The sequence below is a fragment of the Manihot esculenta genome, chromosome 10 (assembly GCF_001659605.2).
Source record: "Manihot esculenta cultivar AM560-2 chromosome 10, M.esculenta_v8, whole genome shotgun sequence".
Taxonomy (NCBI): domain Eukaryota; kingdom Viridiplantae; phylum Streptophyta; class Magnoliopsida; order Malpighiales; family Euphorbiaceae; genus Manihot; species Manihot esculenta.
In genome coordinates this window covers 4,636,229-4,656,552 of record NC_035170.2, presented here as the reverse complement: position 1 = coordinate 4,656,552, position 20,324 = coordinate 4,636,229, and the positions used below count along the sequence as shown (strand labels likewise).

Below are 20,324 nucleotides of genomic sequence, written 5' to 3'. Positions count from 1 at the left end.
CACTTATTAAAATCAATTATATATATATATATGAAAGTCAAACGTGGATGTGGCAGCCACGCAGTTACTTTTGATTAGGGAATTTGCTCGTTGGTCAATCTTCTTTCAAATGCAATAAACATATGGTAGCAGCCAGTGGTTGACCAGACATGCTCCCACCACCAGCACAACGCCAACTCCAATATGCTTTGCTGTATTTTTTGAATATTCAATGCCATGGGCTACATCCATTCATTAGTCAAATAACACTATTTTTATTTTAATTAAGGAATCAATCACAGATCCTTCGAATAAAATCACTCTCTTTCTCCATAGCCTTTTATTCCTTCAATTGCGTAAGCTCAGTTTCTTACAGTAAAGGAGACGACCATCATGGAAAGCAAACTTTGCGTTGAAAACAGAATTACAATCAATCTTTAGATTCCAAGTAAAGTTGGGTCTATAAGTGCCAAGAGAACTAAAATCAGCAAAATACATTTGCTGACGAAGAATTCCCAGCAACCTGAAGAGAAACTGGATACTCCACCACATTTCCACAATGTCCTCCTTTAACAGAAACAATTTGCAAGTCACTTGAACCGCCGGCAGGAGTTTCTGCAAGAGACATTTTCCTTGCAGCTACAGCCTTCAGCCGGTATCGCTCTGCTCTAGACCCAATAACCTGTCCTAGTACAGAAGCTGCAATGGTAAATGCCATGGCTGACTTTGGCATCAATACAGATTTCCGAAGCATTGCTATGAATGGAACTGCTGCATGGACTGCTGCAAACCATGATGCCGAAAATTTTTGGGTGTGCTCCCTCCATATTCCTAAAGGGATATTCACTGCCATGCCCAACATCCCAATCACGAGTATTTTGGCGGGCAGGGGTTGAGGCCGAATGTTCTTAGCAAAAGCAGTCCGTGCTATAGCTGCTCGGGCTGCAACCACGGCAGGTGGGCACCTGAATTTCACGCCTGGTGGGGGCTGGAAAACTTTTGCTACAAGCGGCAAGACACTGCTAACTGCACGATATGACTTTGCAATGGGGCAATTTCCAGTTTGCAACCACTCACTGCTTGATGCCTCATGATTTGGTTGTCCTCCCTGAAAAATCATCACAAGTGAGACAGAATTTCAGAAATAACATATAGCCTAATAATTTTGTTAAGTTTCAAAATACAAACATGTCTCAAATGCTTTTAAGACTCTTATGTCTGCTGCATCAATATTTTAAGAACCTTAAAGGATTCTTAAACTACATTTCAATAGGCTGAAAAAGAAATAATTGCCACTCATAGGCAAGAAAATTAACAATAATTACCTGTGAAGATGACTTCTTTTTAGATGAATTGGAGTTCATCTTCTCATTCCACTTCTTCGAAAATGAGTCAAAGCTAAAGGGTCCTCCAGGTCCAAAAGCTGAGAGACTGATGGTAGCTGCCTTTGCAGCTAATGGATTGAACTCAGGAAGTGATGGTTGGGTATCTTCTTTCTTAGAACTTGAGAATGATCTTTCAGAAAGTGGGACAACTCCATCACGTCCATGGAATAGCCTAAATGCCATATCAAAATTTGGACCATCTTCAAAAATCGGACCTTTGCCTTTGCGGATCTGACAGTTAAAAATAAATAATAAACAATAATAACAAAAATAACAACCAGCAGTGACATATATCAGGCAATGGTTGAAGTCAGAAACCACATTTGCCAGAATAAAGGCATCATGACAGTAAGATACAAATGCAATCAGATTAAGGTGAAAAATGAAGTTTCTCTAACCAGGATAGCTCTAAGTAGCATTAGAATGATCTTGTTCTAAAAGGTTTTGAATTAGGAGAACACAATGTAGAAATAAAACAGGCAATACTTCAGCACATGTGTAAATGAGGCAATAAAATGACAATGAATCAGAAACACGCAGAACATCATGCATTTAAGCACAACTGCGTAAAAATATATAACTTACAGGCATCGGGAAAGGCATGGAAGAGGAGAAGGAGAAATTAGTGGGCTCATTAATGTTTCTCAAAAATGGACACCTAAGAATGTCATGCTGAGAAGGTACAGATTCATCATTTAGGCCTCTGAAGAAGAAGTCCATCTTTATCAGGAAGCAAGTTTCCCTGCACAGATAGCTCACTTTTTTATGCATATGAAATCCAAAACGCCAAATTGGAGAACCAAAGTTTCAACACATTGATCAACACAACACCACGCTAAGGTAAAAAATCAGCTGAAATTGAGCCGACAGTAATGCTGAAAATCGCCATAGCTAATCTTAAGAGTTAACAGTAGAGAACAATACACACAAGGTCAAAACAAGCCTAGCTTATATATACCACCAATAACAGCTGAAGCATACAATCTTAAAGATTAAATATCTTGTGACTTGATGCATAAAGCAGATAGAAGAATGCTTCAAGATCTCAAAACTGATGTCAGCAACAGTGTAAAGATTGTTTCAGGAAAATTTACGAGAATTTAGTAAGTACCAAAGACAACAATAGCGTGTTTTACGATCTGGGAACATCAAGCCAGAAATTGGAAGTTCAAAGAACAACAACTAAGCCTTGATCCCAAACTAGTTGTCCAAATTAAAAGAAAAGGAATTAAATTCAATGATGCTTCATAAACAGCAACCGTTAGTAGCTTTTGGAGATTATTTGACGACGTCAACAGATGGGACTTGAGACTCTCTAAGAAGAACTTACAATTCTATAAAAATCAAAATTAATACTTTCCAAAAACCAAAATTTAGCAAAAGTACATGTTACAAAGAACTGAGAAGCCATCAAACAAATTACCGAATTTCATAAAGCTTGACCTAAAAAACGAGAAACCCATTCGAATCCGAAAATCCAATTTCACATCGCGTCATAAATCCATCAATCCAACAAGTCAAAAACCTCCAAATCACAAAAAAAAAAAAAAAAATCCAATCAAACAAAACTCAGCATGAATACAGCGCAGATCATGATCTTATTAACTAAAACAGCAAACTCTAAGCTCAAAGAAAATGGCAAAACAAAGATCTAAAACTAAAAGCAATCACGTTTCTGGCATACACAGAAAAAAAAAAGGAAAAGATCAGGAAATTGAAAGAAACCATAATCACAACATACCAACTTCGGCAGTGAAAATCAAGAGGAGAAGAGCAGGAATTGAGAGGAAAGAGGCTATGGAGAGAAGCAATTAATTGGAAGAAGAGGGAGGAATGAGAGAAGTTAGGTGAGAATGAAGAAAACGAGGGAGATGATTATTAGTTTATTCGTTTAGGGAGAAACAGACAAAAACGACGCCGTGCTCACCACACGCCAACTGATGTGTGTAATAGTCAAAAGGTGGAATGGGACGATTGGTTTGGGGCGCGTGGCTTTGGTCAGTCATCATAAATGCATTATTTTAATAATAATGGTGAAATTTTTTTTAATAAATCAAAATATTGTTTAAATTATTTTATTAACTTTAATTTGATTTAAATAATTTATATTTTAATTTTTAAATTTTAATATAATTAATAAATTCGCATAAATTTTTTTAATTGGTTCAAATTAAAATTTTTTTTCATTTATATTTACCGTTAAAAATATAAAAATATTTTTATTATTATTTTTTAAATAAATAAAATAGACTTAATGTTCAAGAATGAGAGAGATAAAACATATTATTTTATTTCAGAGAGAAAAAATATCGTTACACATATTATGGAAGTTTGTAATTTCCTTATAAACCAAATAACAGCTCGTGCATGTCATGTGCAAAGAGACCCAACACATCTGTCCTAAAACGATATAGTTTAAACAATATACATATGCAAACTGAAACAACACAAACGATGTAGTTTTGACACCCCCTCCTCAAGTTGAAGCTGGTAAAGGCAAAAGGTTCAACTTATGAGTGAGATTACTATGACGACATGCAGGCAAGACTTTTGTAAAAATGTCTGCCAACTGTTCTTCAGTGGGAAGATAATGAGGCAGTATGAATCCCTGCTGAAGCTGATCTCTGACCAAGTGGCAGTCTATTTCGATGTGTTTGGTACGTTCGTGAAACACCGGTTCGCAGTTATGTGCATGGCCGCCTTGCTGTCACAGTGCAGTGGGATTGGCAATGGGACAGTAACCTGCAAATCCTGCAAAATGTAGCTAATCCAGAGGAGCTCACAAACTGTGTTAGCCATGGCACGATACTTAGCCTCAGCTGAAGATTTAGAAACAGTAGGTTGTTTTTTAGTCTTCCAAGAGATAAGGCAAGGTCCCAAATATATACAATAACCAGAAAGTGACTTTCTGGAATAGGTACAAGCAGCCCAATCAGAGTCACAATATGCATTTAGTGACATATCAGCACTTACAGAAAAATAAAGGTCTTGATATAAGGACCCTTTAAGATAACGAAGCACATGTAAAGCAGCCTCCCAATGGGGCTTTCGAGGCATGCTCATAAACTGGCTTAAGTGCTGGACAACATAGCAAATATCAGGCCTTGTGAGATTAATGTAAAGCAATCTGCCAAGAAGCCTTCTATACAAGTCAGGTGAATTAAAAGACTCCCCTGTATTAGGAGATAAGTGTAAACCTTGAGGTAAAGGGCAGGAGGCAGGCTTACAATTAGACATGCCTGCATCCTTCAATACATCTGAAATATATTTAGTTTGACTAATGAAGGTTGCTTGATTGGACCTAGCAATCTCTAGACCCAAAAAATATTTCATGGGTCCCAAATCTTTAATAGTAAACTTCGAGTGTAAAGCAAGCTTGCACTTAATTATAGCATCAATAGAGTTTCCAGTGAGAATGATATCATCAACATAGACAAGTAATATCAGAGTTAAAGTTCCAGTATGCTGTGTAAACAAACAGTGATCATGGGGAGATTGCACAAAGCCTAAATTTTTGAGAAAGCTGGTGAATTCAATGTTCCATTGCCTAGAGGCTTGTTTAAGCCCATATAAGGATTTTTTTAGCAAACAAAAATCCCCTGGCTGGGCTTTGTGATATCCTTGTGGAGGTGTCATGTACACCTCCTCATCCAAATGTCCATGCAAAAAGGCATTATTTATGTCTAGTTGAAAAATTGGCTACTGTCTAAAGGTGGCAAGTGCAATAAAAATTCTCACAGTGGTAAGTTTGGCCACAGGAAAAAATCTGTCCTTATAATCCAGGCCCTCTATTTGGTTGTATCCTTTAGCTACCAGTCGGGCCTTATACCTTTCTACATCTCCATTTGGTTTAAACTTCACTTTATAGACCCACTTACAGCCTATTGCTTTTTTACCCTTAGGCAAGCTAGTAAGAACCCATGTGTTATTGCTTTCCAAGGCCTAAAGCTCTTGCTTCATGGCTTCTACCCATTGTGCATCCTTGGATGCTTGAGTATAGGTACTAGGCTCAGTAATTTTATTAACATTACAAATATAAGACTTATGCATGGGATGAAAAGACATGGAGGACGTTTCTAAAGAGTTAACATAGTCTTTCATCCAGGCAGGGGCCTTTCTTGGCCTTTGCATCCTTCTAATGGAAGGGCAATTTTGAAGATCCTCACTGGTGTGACTGGGAGGTGAGGAATCTGGAACTACTTTATCATCCTCAACCACAGGAAGAGGAACCACAGGTCTTTCTATCATATCAGTCCCTTGAAAGGGAAAGATATTTTCATGGAAAATGACATCCCTACTCACAAAGAAGGACTTATCATTCATGCTATACAATTTATAGGCTTTAAGTGTGTTAGCATAACCTATCATTACAGCTCAGCTCTTTCTTGAAATTTATCCTTTTGTGTTCCCACAGAGGTTGCAAAGCATAAACAACCAAATTTTCTCAAATGAGAGTAGTTAGGTGACGTCCCATAGAGTCTCTCATAGGGAGTGGTCCAATCAAAATGTTACATGGGCATTATATTTATCAGGTAAGTGGCAGTAAGAATGCATTCTGACCAGAATTCAATGGGAACATGTGATTGCATTTTCAATGCTTTGGCAATATCAAGAATGTGTCTATATTTCCTTTCCACAACCCCATTTTGTTGTGGGGTGTATGGGCAGGATCTTTGGTGTATTATCCCTTTGTTCATATGCAAAGATCTATAATTGTGACTTATAAATTCTTTCCCATTATCAGTTCTAATGACCTTAATGGCAGTATCAAATTGGTTCTCTACCATATGAATGAAGTGTTTAGTTAAGCTAAAAGTTTGACCTTTTAAGTGCATCATGAAAGTCCAGACAGCCCTACTATAGTCGTCTACAATTGTGAGAAAAAATTTAGCTCCAGTAACAGAACTGGTCTTATAAGGTCCCCATATATCGATGTGTATTAATTCAAAAGGTCTTGAAGCCAAGGTATGACTTCTGGGAAAGGGTAATCTCGCCTGCTTTGCTAGAGGACATACTGGACAACATTGCATAGACTCATTGCTCATATTCATCCCTTTAATGTGTTTGAGCTTACTAACAGATGCATATCCTAGTCTATCATGCATGTCATTCATTGTTACTACACAATTATGTGCTTGTTCATATTGCATTGAGCATTCTTTATTTAATTCCATTAGAGAAAGAGTACTATTTACAAAGCTGTAAAGACCAGCATTAGATTTCATGATCTCAAGTAAGCAATGTCTGATATCAGAATGAGAAAAGCTCATCTGGTTTAGTCTGAAAAGACCTCTTTATTTCTTGCCTATGGCCACCACCTTCTTATTCAGTGGGTCCTGTATGAGGTAGTAATGATGACATATCATTATACAGTAGCCATAGCTATTTATTAGTTGACTAACAGAGATCAGATTATACTGAAAGTGAGGCACATATAAGACATCATCTAGAAACAATTTCCCAAAAAGATTTACCTTTCCAGATTGAGAACCCTGAGTTGTTTTTCCATCTGGAAAGCAAATAGATATGTGCTTGTGTGATGAATGTAGAGTAGTGAAGAGAGTATTATCTGAACACATGTAGTTTGTGGCACCAGTGTCTAAGATCCAACTAACATTATTGTGCACTTGTGCATTACATGCCTCATAGATAGTATATTTACCTGCAAAGTCCATGAAGTGTGGTTCTGGTCCATGAGATGTGCTTGGGCCAAGAACTCCTTTCCCCTTTGCAAGTTGGGAGACTTCTTGTTTCAGGGAACTCAACATAAAAGACAATTCAAGTATTCTATTTGATGTATCCAGATATTCCAGAGGACTGTCCTCTTCTAGCTTATTTCCATCAATAGCAGCCATAATTTTGGTGCTTCTAAAACCTTTGACCGGTTGTGTCCCAGCCTTGCTCTTACCCTTGAACGAATCAGAGTACCCAATCAACTTGAAACACCCTTCCCGGGTGTGACCATTCATGTTACAGAAGGTGCAATGTCCCTTCTTATTTTCAGACCTTCTTGGTCTATTCAGGTTTTCAGATTGAGTTTTGTTTAGTAAGGTAAGGGATTCAGTGTTGTCATTCATTGCTCCTAAGATTTCCCTTTGAGACTCAAACTTCACTACCATAGAGTAAGCTTTGTTTACTGTTGGTAGAGGATCCATCCCTAACACTTGGTCCCTTACAGACCCAAAGACTTCGTTCAGACCCATTAAGAATTGCATGAGCTTATTTCTATTGGCTATGTCAGCTATAGCCCTAGATGCTCCACAGGTACAGGTTGGGAGCGTTTCTACTGACCCAAGTTCATCCCATAACCTCTTCAACTTAGTGAAGTAGACAGACACAAATGCATTTTCCTGAGATATAAGAGAGATCTTTCTGTGAAACTCATAGATCATAGGTCCGTTGCACTCTCCGAATCTCTCACAGATCTCTAACCAGAGATCTCTGGCAGAGGCAGTGTATATGAAGCCATCAACCAACTCCTTAGAGATGGAGTTAAGGATCCAAGATGTGACCATGAAGTCACATCTTTTCCACTGTTCATAGTTCTCAGAACCCTTACTAGGTGCCGAAGTTGTGCCTTCGACAAAACCTAATTTCATCTTAGCACCCAGGGCTATTCTAATAGCCCTGCTCCAAGATCTGAAATTAGAACCTACGAGAGGAGCAGAGACCAGACTCATACCTGGATGGTCGGAGGTTTGAAGACTCAGCGGATCTTCCATCCCGGCATTAGCGATCTGCGCTTTCTCGGGTGGTCCCGTCGCCTTCTAGTCGTTACTACTGCTTCCTCGCTCCGCCATCATTAGATCTTTCAAAGGAGCAGAGGATCGCCTTCATGCAACCAGCAACGCGCCGGCGTGAGCTAGAAATCTAACTCTGATACCATGTTCAAGAACGAGAGAGAGAGAAAACATATTGTTTTATTTCAAAGAGAAAAAATATCGTTACACATGTTCTGGAAGCTTGTAGCTTCCTTATAAACCAAATAACAGCTCGTGCATGTCATGTGCAAAGAGACCCAACACATCTATCCTAAAACGACATAGTTTAAATAATATACATATGCAAACTGAAACAACACAAACGATGTAGTTTTGACACTTAATGCTTAAAATAAAATTATTCACTTATGTTATAAAGAATTGAAGTATTTATAAGGATATTTTAAGTATTTAAAATGTTTATTATTCTTTTGACCGGTTGATTAATGAAATTACAAATAGAAATACCTTCAATTTATATGAATTAATTATATAAAAATTTAAGTGTTTAATTTTAAAAATATAAAGATTATTTTATTAATTATATTAAAATTTATGGACTAAAATAAAATTTATGCTTTGCTTTATAATTTTTCCGTTTGTGACTTAGTATTATAGTGCGTTAGTGAAAAAATTACTATTTAATTTTTATAACACATAAAAAATTTATTAATTAATTTTTTATTTTAAAAAATTTATTAATTAGTCTCTCTATTAATTTTAACGATTAAATATTATAAAAAATTTAAAATATTAATTAATAAATTTTTTAAAAATTTAAGAAATCAATTAATAAATTTTTTAAAATTATAGAAACTAAATGATAAAATATTTAACGATTAAAATTAATAAAAAAATTAACTAATAAAATTTTAAAATATTATAAATATTTTAATATATTTTTCAAAATTAAAAATTTAATTAAAGGAGTAGTAGTTTTTTTTTTAAACTAAATAATGCATTATTTTTATGTAAAACATTATGATAGTTAACATTTTTGTATTATTTTAATTTTAACGACTTAGCATTTTTATGAATTTTATTTTAAGATTTTTTAAATAATACCATAATAATGTTAAATCCCAATTTCTTGTGCCACCATGTATTAAAGCCAATTTTTCAAACTTTAATACCATTCCTTATCAAACCCAAATCCTGCCTCAAGGGAGAAGCCTCGCACTTTTTTCACAAATCTAACATACTACCTTTTCTTTTATTCCCTTGTTAATTTTCCTACTTACTTATCATACCCCTATATTAGAGCATCTGCATTAAACATTATCAAACCTTTTAAATAACAATTATCTAACGAGAATTTGTCTAGAAAGAGCTTTTCTCTATTTTTTTTCTTCTATTTCTCGATTGCATTTAAAAATTTTCTCTCTCTTAATAGATATTTTCCTGGTCAAAAGCTAATAATACCCATTCTCTTGATGGTGAGTTAGTCTTTTTTCTCAACTCAATAGATTTATTTATAGTTTTAATTGAATGCAGACTTTGAGCTTATGGTAAGGACGTGCATGTGGGACTGCATTTACTGTGATGGCTAGCTGTTCTAACTGTGGTGGATGACTATTCTTCCTGTGATTATTGAGTTGTCATTTTTAATTTTTTAAAGGTATTTTTTAGAGGTTCAGATCTTCCGTCACCTTGCTAGATTGTTCTAGAAGATACGAGTGAAACGCCAAAGAGTCACAATGCTTCCACCTTTGGCAGTTTATTGTTTTCATCTGTAGCTTCTTTCCTTCGAATGGATTTTGGATTTTCTAATGTTGGCTTCATTTTTTGTCGTGCAATTATCTGATAATGGCCGGAATTTTAATATGCGAGTCTTGGAGTTCTTTTGATTGTTTGTTGATTTCCTAAGTAGAATGAAATGATGTGATGCTGCATGCGTTTCTAGTTGGGTTCTCTCCATTGAGTCGAGTTGACCCGCTTTTTTTAGAGCTTCATTACAGGCTTGAGCCTATTAATCTTGCATGATATAGATTAACTAGGCCAGTTTATAGACATGACTTTGTACTCTCTACTCATATTAATTGGTGAAGGTCTACTGTAAACTGAGTCATGAATTTCATCTAGATAACAGTAATAACACCACCCTATCTAGATCATCTTCGGACACGACCCATGACTAAAAGTTTCACAAAAATTTAATTCAATTTATCTTTTTTATTAAATTTGTAAAAAAAATTTATTTATTTTTTAACTTGAAAATAAAATCATAAATAATTTTACTAATTTATTTTTTCATAAAATAAATTATACCAAACGTAAGACTGTTGTCAAACAAAGAAGTACCTATTTTCAGAAGCCTAGTGCAAATAAATTAGACTGTTTAAAGAGGTTCTTCAATCCAAATACACCAATGCACCCAAAAGTTCAGCAAGTAATCTTAGTTTCCACCAAGAGATGAGTAAAAATAGAAGCTAAAGTGGTGCAATTCGATTACCATAATTGAAAGATTATTTTTGGTCAAAGAAGGAAAAGAAAAGGAGTGCATTTTCTCATGACAAGCATTACATTTGATCCCTGTGAATTTCCTTGACTAGATGATAAGTGGAAACAAAATATGGAACATAACTTTAAGCAATATTGCAAGATCCTCTTTTGCCATTCAAACATCATGCTTAATCTCAGTGATCTTTGTAGGTGGAACTGCATCAGGATTCAGGGGTGTTGCCCACATTAGAATTTTGCTTCCTTTCTGCCTGAAGTGATCGGCACAAAGATTCCAACTTCTCTTTTTGATTCTTGGTTTTCTCCAGTTGCTTCTTCAACTTCTCATGCTGCCCAACGTAAAAGAATATGAGTGCCACAATTTTAAGGTAATAAGAAAAGCATGCCAATACAAAGTTGAGCAGCATCTAACATTGTGGAGCTCATAAACTTGTATTAGGAAAGATTTCTCGAGAAAACGTATGAAATGCAATGTGTGTATATGTATCATATTCAGATGTATAACTAGCGCTGCTGGAAAAAAGAAACGAGCAAACACAACATATAGTCTGTTTTGCATGTTGTATTTTGCAAGAAAAGAATTCAAATGAATTCTTGCAAAATAATGCAAGATTTCAACTTATTTTAAAATGAATTTTCTTTTTAAGTTAAAAAGAAATGAATTCTTTAGAATTGATAGAAAAAAAATCAACTGAATTGAATTCTTGCAAATTTATTGATTCCAAACAGAGAAATTTAGCTAGACCAGATTTACATTTCGGATCGTTCACAAGACAGATAGCTTGCATTCAACAGTTAGAGAAAAAAAGAGTGTGAAGGGAGGCAAAAGCTTTATATCCTCCAATGATGGTCATATATCCGTCTAAAATACTGAAGAGGGGTTGCATAACTGAGCTTATCTATCATAAAGTGTACTTGGCTGTTGGAAAAATTGTGTTGTACCATGAGAGCAAAGGCATTGGATTAGGGGTTTGGACCATGCTACAATTTTTTTCTTCCCCTCTTTCTCATACAAGAGAAGTACTGTGGGCTCAAAACTCAGATCTCTAACCCAAAGTTCCACCTCTAAGAAGCCTAATGCTAGGCCCATGCAGGTGGCCAAAACTCATTACTAATTGGAATAACTCAACATATGCAAAACCAAAAATGCAATCGAGACTTACCTCCTCAACAAGTTCTATGTGTCTACCATCTGATTTCTCAGATTTGCTCTTCAAGAAAACATTTTCCTTCTTGAGTTCCTTGATTGATTTTGCCATCTAATATGCATGTAAATAACAGTTAATATGGACTACTTTGTGTATATATAGATATTTCTCTGAGAGTATATAGGTATTTCAGAAGGTCAAAGCAAATGTACCTTCTCAATCTCTTGCTTAAATGTTTCGAAAACCTCATTGCTCTTTAACAATGCCTCCTGCAACACCATGTCAGAACTTTAGACCTGCCATCTATATTTTAATATGCAATTAGAGATGGACAGCATAAGACCTAAGACCCTGATTATAGTGCAGCAAGAGTTGCCACGTATACCAAATTTATAAAAATAGTGCAACTGATTGTGGAGAAGAATCAATTACTTTATCTGGAGAAACGAAACTGATAAGAATCTTAACTGAAAGAACAGCATGCATTTACATCCACAACCAAAAAAGTGATTTTTCATAAAATCTCATGATATCAAGCAACCAACCAACTACCACTGCTATTAGTTTACCACATACCAAACTAAATGTCCATATCCAACAATTCAAATTTAGAATAAAAACGACAATAACGTGATACATAACATGTAAAGTTGACCTGGAATTGTTGGAATTTTTCTCCATCAGCTGTCAACTGCAAGCGCAAATTCTTTTCTGTTGCTAATAACTGTGCCACCTGTTCAGCATACACTTTCATCTGAGACTGCTCCTGGACTAATTTCTCTTCCTGTTGCTTGATCTTCAAATCAGCAAGCTGAAGTTCCAGAATTTTCTGTTTTAACTGTCCATTCAAATTCCAAACCAAAAGCAAAAGGTTACTCGTAACTTAAAACTTCACAGAACCAGCTAGTTCTTCATATTCAAGTAAATAATAAAATATTTACTTTCTGTGCATTTTGCTGTTCGGAAAGAGCATACTGATCAGCCAGTTGTTTCAGCTTACTTCTTAACCTAAGCAAGAAGAACCACATGGATTACCATGATAGTTAAAACAATTGTACATTTTATAGGCATAGCAAAACAGAAATGATACTAGACTCTTCTATGCTAAGAAAAAATGCAGAACATAAATTTTGCAGATTTAAAGTGAGCAAGCTCAAAGAAAAGAATGAAACAATTCCAGATAAATGCAAGAATTAGTACAGTTGAAATTGAATTTGCATGTGGGAACTAAGATTGAATGGTTTCTATTTGATTACAGATCAAGATGGCAAATGATTTGTCGAACAAAAATCCAGTAATGAACTTAAATATCAAAGGTTGAGAACAAATAAACTCAGGTTCACTTCCATACAGAGTCTACAAACTAACTTTGCAAATGCTTCTTTAATGTAAAATACTTCCAACAAACACTGCTTGAAAATTTGTTCCTCTGAAGAAGTTTCCTTCATCTTACATCTCATTATCCTTCAACTGTGAGAAACATTCCTCTTTCTGTTCCTCTAACCTGTTGCTCACGTCCTACAATAGAAAGGTATCAGTCAGTGACATGAATTATATCTGACACTTTATGCGTGCCACACAGTTTTGATAATAAGCACAGATATCTATTAAGTGAGAAGAAAAGGGAGAGGGGGATTTGAAAACAAACCTTAATGGCATCTTGGAACTTAGTAGATAAATCTAATCTTAAACTTTGTCCCTCCATTGATACTCTTTTGCATTCTGCCTGTCAAATTGTCAGGGTCCATCAGTTTCATACTTATTAGAAAAGGGCAAGCTCCTAAAACTGGTATTGGATACTGCAAATGTATTAAAATAATTGCTCCTGATTTTCAATGAAAACGAGCAGAGATACTAATATTGCTCTTTCATAGAAAGTAACTACTGAAATCCCTAGCTGAAACTTAGCTTCAAATTACAAATGGGATCAGATGCTGCAAATGCATTAAAATAATTGCTCCGGGTTTTCAATGAACTGAAAGTTGAAACAAGTACAGATTCCCAATATCTGAATACATAATTGCCCTTTTCAAAGAAAGTAAATACCAAAATCCCATGAGCTGAAACTTAGCTTCAAATTATTGCCATGTTTTCATTTAAGTGACTAAAAATGCTATTGACCTCTCTCTCTGGGTGAATTCTTGAGTATTTACAATTGAAGTGCTTAAATGTTTGCTTGGAGCATCATAATCACTGGCATTTAGGATAGTTTGCCAATCATTACATCTCAGTTTAAATATAATGAAATATAATATCATACACCTATGAGAACCTTCAACATAAAGAAGTAAGATTTGAATAAAGGTTTGCACTTTGCACATCACCAACTTAAAAGAGTTTACAGTTCGAATTTAAGCAAGTAGTTGGAGTGATGCAAGTTTTATGATGCAACTTTTTCGTTTGTAACGTCAAGGATGTATTGCTCATTTTAGTTCTGGGAATACATTGTGGTAAGCAAGGCTAAGTCATGACATGAATGATGACTATTCAGTTTTATTAGGTTTTGAGACACAACAAATAAGCAACTACCAGAGGTATTCTTCAACTCCACTACAAGGACTGTTGTTTCTGCATTTAAACATAGACCATTGACAATATCAATTAGCTAAGCAAAACATATTCTGCTTGGTCAAAATTCCAAACCCAACTCACAAGAATTTTCAAAAAATATATAAGATATAAAAATTTGAAACAAATCTAAACTTGACAATACAATCATCTACTGGCAATACAAAAAGTTTAGAAAGAAAACTATACCATTAACATTTTATTCTGGCGTTGTAACTCTCTACAGAGTGATTCGAGCTTATTGCGAACGGCAATTGCTGCAAAAACCACAAAGGAAAAAAGGTACTTGGAGAGTAAGATATGTCTAACTTCATAATTGCATATATCATCACAAGCACACTTCTTACTTCTTAGCAATATCTATGAATGAATATAGTTAAGGAGTGTTTTTGTAAATATATTTTTTTTCATAAGAATTTCTAAAATCCAAGAAAACAAATAACATTACATTAAAATATTGATAACTCCTATCGAATAGGTTACCATCTTGATAAGAAAAATAATTCACACAATCCACATGCAGATAAAAATAGAAAAAAAAGGGGAAAAAAAAGAACAGAAAGAACGAGAAAAACAAGATATGATATTTATATGGCTCAGCAAATGTGTCTAAAAGAAGCCACCTGCAATTTTCCACTATGAAGAAACACCTATATTCAAAGCGGTTATTTTCATCAATTGTCCATCAACTTAGGTGGTTGTATCAATTATGTTCCTCAACTTCAATTTATATCACAAAAATTCCTTAATCTCAATTTGAGTATCATTAAAGCTCTAGCAACTTGCTATTACCAATTTACAAGTTATGTCTAAATTTTGCTCACTTTCCCTCAACTTAGATGAATATATCACAACCGCTCAACTTTAATTTACATAACAAATATTTAAATTTGAATTTAACATATTTTCTTTGAAATTTATTTTAAAATATTCATAATAAGTTGTATATCATGATTATGTAATTTTTTTCTAAATTTATTGTTAGCTTAAAGTTTAAATTTATTTAATTTATTTTATTTATTTTAATTTTATGGTTACCTTAAAAATTTTATAATTCAAATTTAGTTTATTGTATAAAGAATTCATTATATCTAATTTATCCTAATTTTATTAATTTTATTTTAATGTAGGGAAAATTTTAAAAAAATATATTATTTTACTTTATTTTAATTCCATTCAAAGACTAATTAATATAGTTGATTTTCTTTTCCTTTTTATACAGGTTGATATTGTATGTCTTTTTTCTCCATTTTTATTTATATTAGTAAAATAACACATCCAATTTTACATTATTGTTAAGCTTATTTTCTATAACAAACAATTTATATATTACATTTAAGTATATAAATTTTTGTGATAAATTTAAAATTGAGGGACACTTGTGATATACTTACCAAGTTAAAAAATAATTAATACAATTTTATCATAGCCTGCAAACCGGTTATAACAAGTCATAAGGACTTTAATAATATTCAAAATGAAGGTCAAGGAGTTTTATAATACAAATTGAAGTTAGGAATGCCAATGATATAACCACCTAAATTGAGAGATATTGAGTAAAATTAACCCATATACAGAGCATATTTTTCTTTTCATACCATGAATAAGAAAACCTGAAATTTTAAAACCACACACCAAAACTTTGAACCACCAACCTATCTAATTAATGGGCCTAAAAAAACTGGATGTTCCATGCTTGTAAGGATTTTGCATCCAAAGGGTTGGAGCACCTCCATGTGAAATCCCCTTTCATTAGTACCTTTATTTGAATAAGAGCCACAATCTCAACATAATAAAGTTCTTCTCATGGCATCAACTTGAAGGGAAAAGTTTATTAGATATAATCATAAGCAAAACTCTCCAAAGCTACTTCTACCAAAATAGTCAAATGCTTGGCTGGATATTTTGCAGCTCCTTACACTGATAGCCCTATTGGTGCTCCAAAAAACATCCTTGGGCCCATGTGACAGCAAAGGCAATGCCATTTTTATCCGTACAAGCCAGTCAAACTATACCCAAACTTGACTAATTAACCATCATTACTTAACCCAAGTCACACAATCTTAAAAATGCAAAGCAGTTGAGGAAAAGGAAAATATAATATTATAATTTATCATAAATGAAAGGCAAAAGTGAACAAGTTAGGAAAAATAATTTAATGGTCCATAAACATTTACCACTGGATTTCTACTAGCATCTTTCCTCAGAAAAAATAAACAAAGAAAGAAAAAATGCTAAGTCCATTATGCTATGTTAGCATGTGTATGAATTTTGTATGATCTGAGACAACAATCCTTTTCAAAGAGAGCATCATAATAAATCTATCTTATTCACATAGCAGCTCATTTAGGAATTGAATCGAAGCGGCTCTTTTAACGCAGTGGTAGAGTAATGTCATAGGAAGGCTTAAGTCATTGGTTCAAATCCGATAAGGGTCTTTGGCCTTTTTTCATAAAACCAGCAGTAATATTCTTATTTGAAGAACATAAAAATATTTTTTATATTTGTAATAATAATAATAATAAAAAAGAAACTCCATTATTAATTCTAAAATAAAATTAGAATTTTTTTAAAAATTAACACTATAATGATTTATACCATATTAATACTATATTAAATTAATATTAATTATAACTATAAACATTTAATTCTAGTTATAAATATAGTTATAAAGTTGAACATTTAGTATATTATATTTTGTATATGATAATGGCTAATGATAAATTGGTTCTTAAATTGCCAAATTTAATTATTTTCCATTATTCTAATTAAATCAATTCTATAAATTAGACTAAATGACTATATCTACTATTCTGATATTAATTCGATACACGACATAGATGAAATAAAAATTGAAACAACATCTATTAATGTAAATAGCCAAGAAATTGCCTAAGCAATGTTCTAAATTTCAGATAAACCATCGGATGGCAAATAACAAAGCTGGATGACAGATGAATTTATTAGGGCCATTTCTTAATATGTTTATGCAGAAACCTTCCATTACAATATAATTTGGATGTAAAATCACATAAATATGAAAAACTTCTTAAATTTTGACAATTTTTATAATAAGAACACAAGGATAACCACCACAACTAAATCATTCATATTAAAAATTTTGAATCTTTTAGCTGCAAGCATTTGTTGTTCATAATCATACAGAAGTAACTGTCAGACATTGATAAACAACACTAAACTCACCAGCATCTCTTTCAGCAAGAACTTGTTGATACTTCAAAGTGAACTCTAGAAATTCCTTTTCTGATTTAAAAGACCTTTTTGCATTCTTACGTTTGGCTTCAGTGGTTTCCTGACGCAATAATAAATAGAACCCAATGAACATGAGCATCATTTTAAACTAAGAAAATCAAGAAAACAAAAAAGGAAATAACCAAGAAACCTCAAAAGCAATGTGTTAAATATTTTGTTAATCTCGAATAAAAAGAAGACACCTTAACCAAAGATAGCTTCAAAGTTCAAGCAAGTTCAATAATCTCCAAATAATGGTCTTTGTGCATCCCATTCCAAAATGAAAACAAGAATACACTTCAAATGTGATTAGTTCTATCATTCCATTATCGCAATATCATAATTCACAATGCATGTCCACATCTGTAAAAATTAATGGTTTTCCAATAGCGCCAAAGATGCACCGGACAAACTAGTCAGAGATCTTTTCACATCACAAGAAAGGCCCACATAATAAATATGATGTTGTCAAATAAAAACTTCTGCCAATGCAAAGAGTATTAGGTAGCAAAATCCCACCAAATGTTAAAGCTAAGTGCTTGACTAGAAGCTCAAAGGAGATGAATTAGAATTCTTGCAGGTTATGAAATATTATTATCGTATCTGTTCAAAGAATTTCACTTCAAGTTCAAACATAGTAAGATAAGAAAAATCCACAATATCAAGTAATTAAAATGAGCAGGGTGCAACTGAATGACCAAATGAACAATCCTGGCATAGAAGATAAAATAATCTTGAGCTAGGAAGAAAAACATGGGGAGGAAATCTTATTTAGTGTCCTAGAATAAAGTAAGCCACATAAAAGTACTGACTAGTTTTCTGCCTTTCTGCAACTCAATGCTCTCTGATGAAGATATTTCCTTTGCGTCTGTAGCTTGCATGCCTGAACCTACTTTAATGGCTGCAAAACAACTCAATGGAAAGATAAGAAAGAGGAAAAACCTTCAGATGAAAAGATCGTTACAGCTCTCTGAACTTTGACAATTCCCTTGAACATTTCTTTTACCTCACTACATACATGTACCCATTGGAACCTCGTAAACTAAATTAGCTGAAATGAGAATGGCCATTGTACCTTCTGCTTGATCCCCACTGGCCTTATCAGGCACCTCTTCCAATTGCTCTGGAGCGTCAAATCCATCTATTTCAGATAATGAAATGGGAAGCGGTCTCAGTTTCTCTGTCTTCTCATTGCTTTCCTGCTTTATTTGAGATCCATTTGCTTCTAAACTAGGAATTCTTTCATTTGAATGATCAATTTCGGAGATACTATCCTCATTGCAATCAGTCAGAGGCTTCTCTTGTTCTAAAGTTGGGGTTGGAGGAGCCATAGGTTCATTGGTGCTTTCAACAAAGCCATCTGGCAAGGAATCCACTTCAGGAAGCTGATTTGCATCTACATTCTCCATTTCACCTACAGTTATACATGGACATTTTGAATATCAACAATACTAATATCATCCTTTCTGGTGATCATAGAAAGTGCCAAAATGTATATCTACAGCCATTTTCCTTTTCTCTCTAAAGAACTAGGAAAATTCATTTGGCAATATTCCTACAGTACAATGTAAAGGTTTAAAACCTAGATGTTACAATCAGATGATATCCACCAAAAGACAAAAACAAGTCATCATCACACAAGAATCAGATATATGAGAAATTACGAAATATCACTTAAAAACCATTTGCCAATTCCCCACAAATGACAAAGAAATTGCAATATCTACTCTTGTTCCGACATGCAATTTTTCCATTACCAACTATATTAACGATACGGCGCTGTTGTTTCAAGCTAGAACCGCAAACAAACGAATCACAAAATATTATATCGAAACGGCAATGCAACCTTATTCTCAACGAATCATCAATCCCCAAAAACAAAATGCAAACCAGAGGCCCATTTTGCAACTTAGTAACGCTAATTTGACTAAGAAGAATTAGCTAACTCGAAAAAGAGATTTCTTTCTTCTTCTATTTTGTTGAGGGGAAGGAAGGAAAAATACATCAGTTAAACCTAAGTAATCAAAATTTCCTTTTCTTTTATGCATTTTCTCAGGAATCAAACAGGGAGGACATGCATAGAGCCCCTGATTATCGAAAAAAAAAAGACATGGAAAACGATTATAGATTAATAGGCAAGCTTTAAAGGAAAAGTAGATCAAGAACTTACCATGTAAGAGAAGAAATCGAATCCAGAAATTTGAGAGAGAGAGAGAGAGAGAGAGAGAGAGAGAGAAATAATTGAAAGGAAGGCCCAAAGTATTAAGAGTTGATGAAGAAGTGAAACAGAAACTTTAAAGAGGAGGAGTAGTTGTCACTTGGCAGCGAGGTTTTTCACTTCTTTATACTCCGTGTTGTTTGGCTGCTTGTCCGACTGGATATTTTGGGTTGTTTTGTTTCCATGATAAATAAATAAACGAGAGATAATGTAAAGAAAAAACTTCTGTAACTTTAAGTTTGTAAAGTTGCTCCAAATGGATCCACGGTTGCTTGTACTACAGAGACCAGTGAATTTGTAGCCTCTATAAAATTTATAAGAAAAAATTACTTTTTAGTTTCGGAGATTTAACGTATTAACACTTTTATCTCTCTATTTTGGTGACCCAACACTTAAGTTTTTCACTTTCTTTTTCGTCCAAATTCGTAGTCCTTCCGTCCATTTAAACCATTTGGTCAAAGAGTGGTGAGAGGTTGATAATTTTTTCCAGAAATATCCTTCTCTTAATGTGAAATTCCTATTTTTTTTTCTCCAGTTGAAGAAGAAGAAAAAA

The 20,324-nt window shown here is 34.0% G+C and overlaps 4 protein-coding genes across 4 annotated transcripts; all 4 read right to left on the bottom strand.

The window, feature by feature from the left end:
* Nucleotides 1-285: 285 nt before the first annotated feature.
* Nucleotides 286-3,260, bottom strand: LOC110625110. Its single transcript, XM_021770646.2, has 4 exons — nucleotides 3,106-3,260; nucleotides 1,950-2,106; nucleotides 1,305-1,595; nucleotides 286-1,087 (listed from the first exon to the last, which is right to left on the bottom strand). The coding sequence occupies exons 2-4, from the start codon at nucleotides 2,082-2,084 to the stop codon at nucleotides 464-466; spliced, it is 1,050 nt and encodes a 349-aa protein (XP_021626338.1). The 5' UTR covers nucleotides 2,085-2,106; nucleotides 3,106-3,260; the 3' UTR covers nucleotides 286-463.
* A 744-nt stretch (nucleotides 3,261-4,004) lies between these two features.
* LOC110625007 (uncharacterized mitochondrial protein AtMg00810-like) lies at nucleotides 4,005-5,000 on the bottom strand. Its single transcript, XM_021770487.1, has one exon. The coding sequence runs from the start codon at nucleotides 4,998-5,000 to the stop codon at nucleotides 4,005-4,007; it is 996 nt and encodes a 331-aa protein (XP_021626179.1).
* Nucleotides 5,001-6,658: 1,658 nt separating this feature from the next.
* On the bottom strand, nucleotides 6,659-7,963 carry LOC110625005. Its single transcript, XM_021770485.1, has one exon. It carries the CDS (start codon nucleotides 7,961-7,963, stop codon nucleotides 6,659-6,661), a length of 1,305 nt encoding a protein of 434 aa, XP_021626177.1.
* Nucleotides 7,964-10,548: 2,585 nt separating this feature from the next.
* Nucleotides 10,549-19,968, bottom strand: LOC110625128 (beta-taxilin). Its single transcript, XM_021770672.2, has 12 exons — nucleotides 19,724-19,968; nucleotides 18,629-18,967; nucleotides 18,366-18,454; nucleotides 17,506-17,614; nucleotides 14,491-14,558; nucleotides 13,382-13,459; nucleotides 13,187-13,251; nucleotides 12,675-12,741; nucleotides 12,389-12,571; nucleotides 11,946-12,002; nucleotides 11,749-11,844; nucleotides 10,549-10,914 (listed from the first exon to the last, which is right to left on the bottom strand). Exons 2-12 carry the CDS (start codon nucleotides 18,960-18,962, stop codon nucleotides 10,789-10,791), a joined length of 1,272 nt encoding a protein of 423 aa, XP_021626364.1. The 5' UTR covers nucleotides 18,963-18,967; nucleotides 19,724-19,968; the 3' UTR covers nucleotides 10,549-10,788.
* Nucleotides 19,969-20,324: the final 356 nt, after the last annotated feature.

Excerpts from the sequence above, each read along its gene's own strand:
- LOC110625005 (XM_021770485.1), bottom strand. The coding sequence starts at position 7,963 with ATGAAATTAGGTTTTGTCGAAGGCACAACTTCGGCACCTAGTAAGGGT.
- LOC110625128 (XM_021770672.2), bottom strand. The coding sequence starts at position 18,962 with ATGGAGAATGTAGATGCAAATCAGCTTCCTGAAGTGGATTCCTTGCCA. Across the intron at positions 18,455-18,628 it reads CAGTGGGGATCAAGCAGAAG|CCATTAAAGTAGGTTCAGGC; the intron begins GTACAATGGCCA and ends GTTGTTTTGCAG. Across the intron at positions 10,915-11,748 it reads ACATAGAACTTGTTGAGGAG|CATGAGAAGTTGAAGAAGCA; the intron begins GTAAGTCTCGAT and ends TACGTTGGGCAG.
- LOC110625007 (XM_021770487.1), bottom strand. The coding sequence starts at position 5,000 with ATGACACCTCCACAAGGATATCACAAAGCCCAGCCAGGGGATTTTTGT.
- LOC110625110 (XM_021770646.2), bottom strand. The coding sequence starts at position 2,084 with ATGGACTTCTTCTTCAGAGGCCTAAATGATGAATCTGTACCTTCTCAG. Across the intron at positions 1,596-1,949 it reads CCATGCCTTTCCCGATGCCT|ATCCGCAAAGGCAAAGGTCC; the intron begins GTAAGTTATATA and ends TTTAACTGTCAG. Across the intron at positions 1,088-1,304 it reads AAAAGAAGTCATCTTCACAG|GGAGGACAACCAAATCATGA; the intron begins GTAATTATTGTT and ends ATGATTTTTCAG.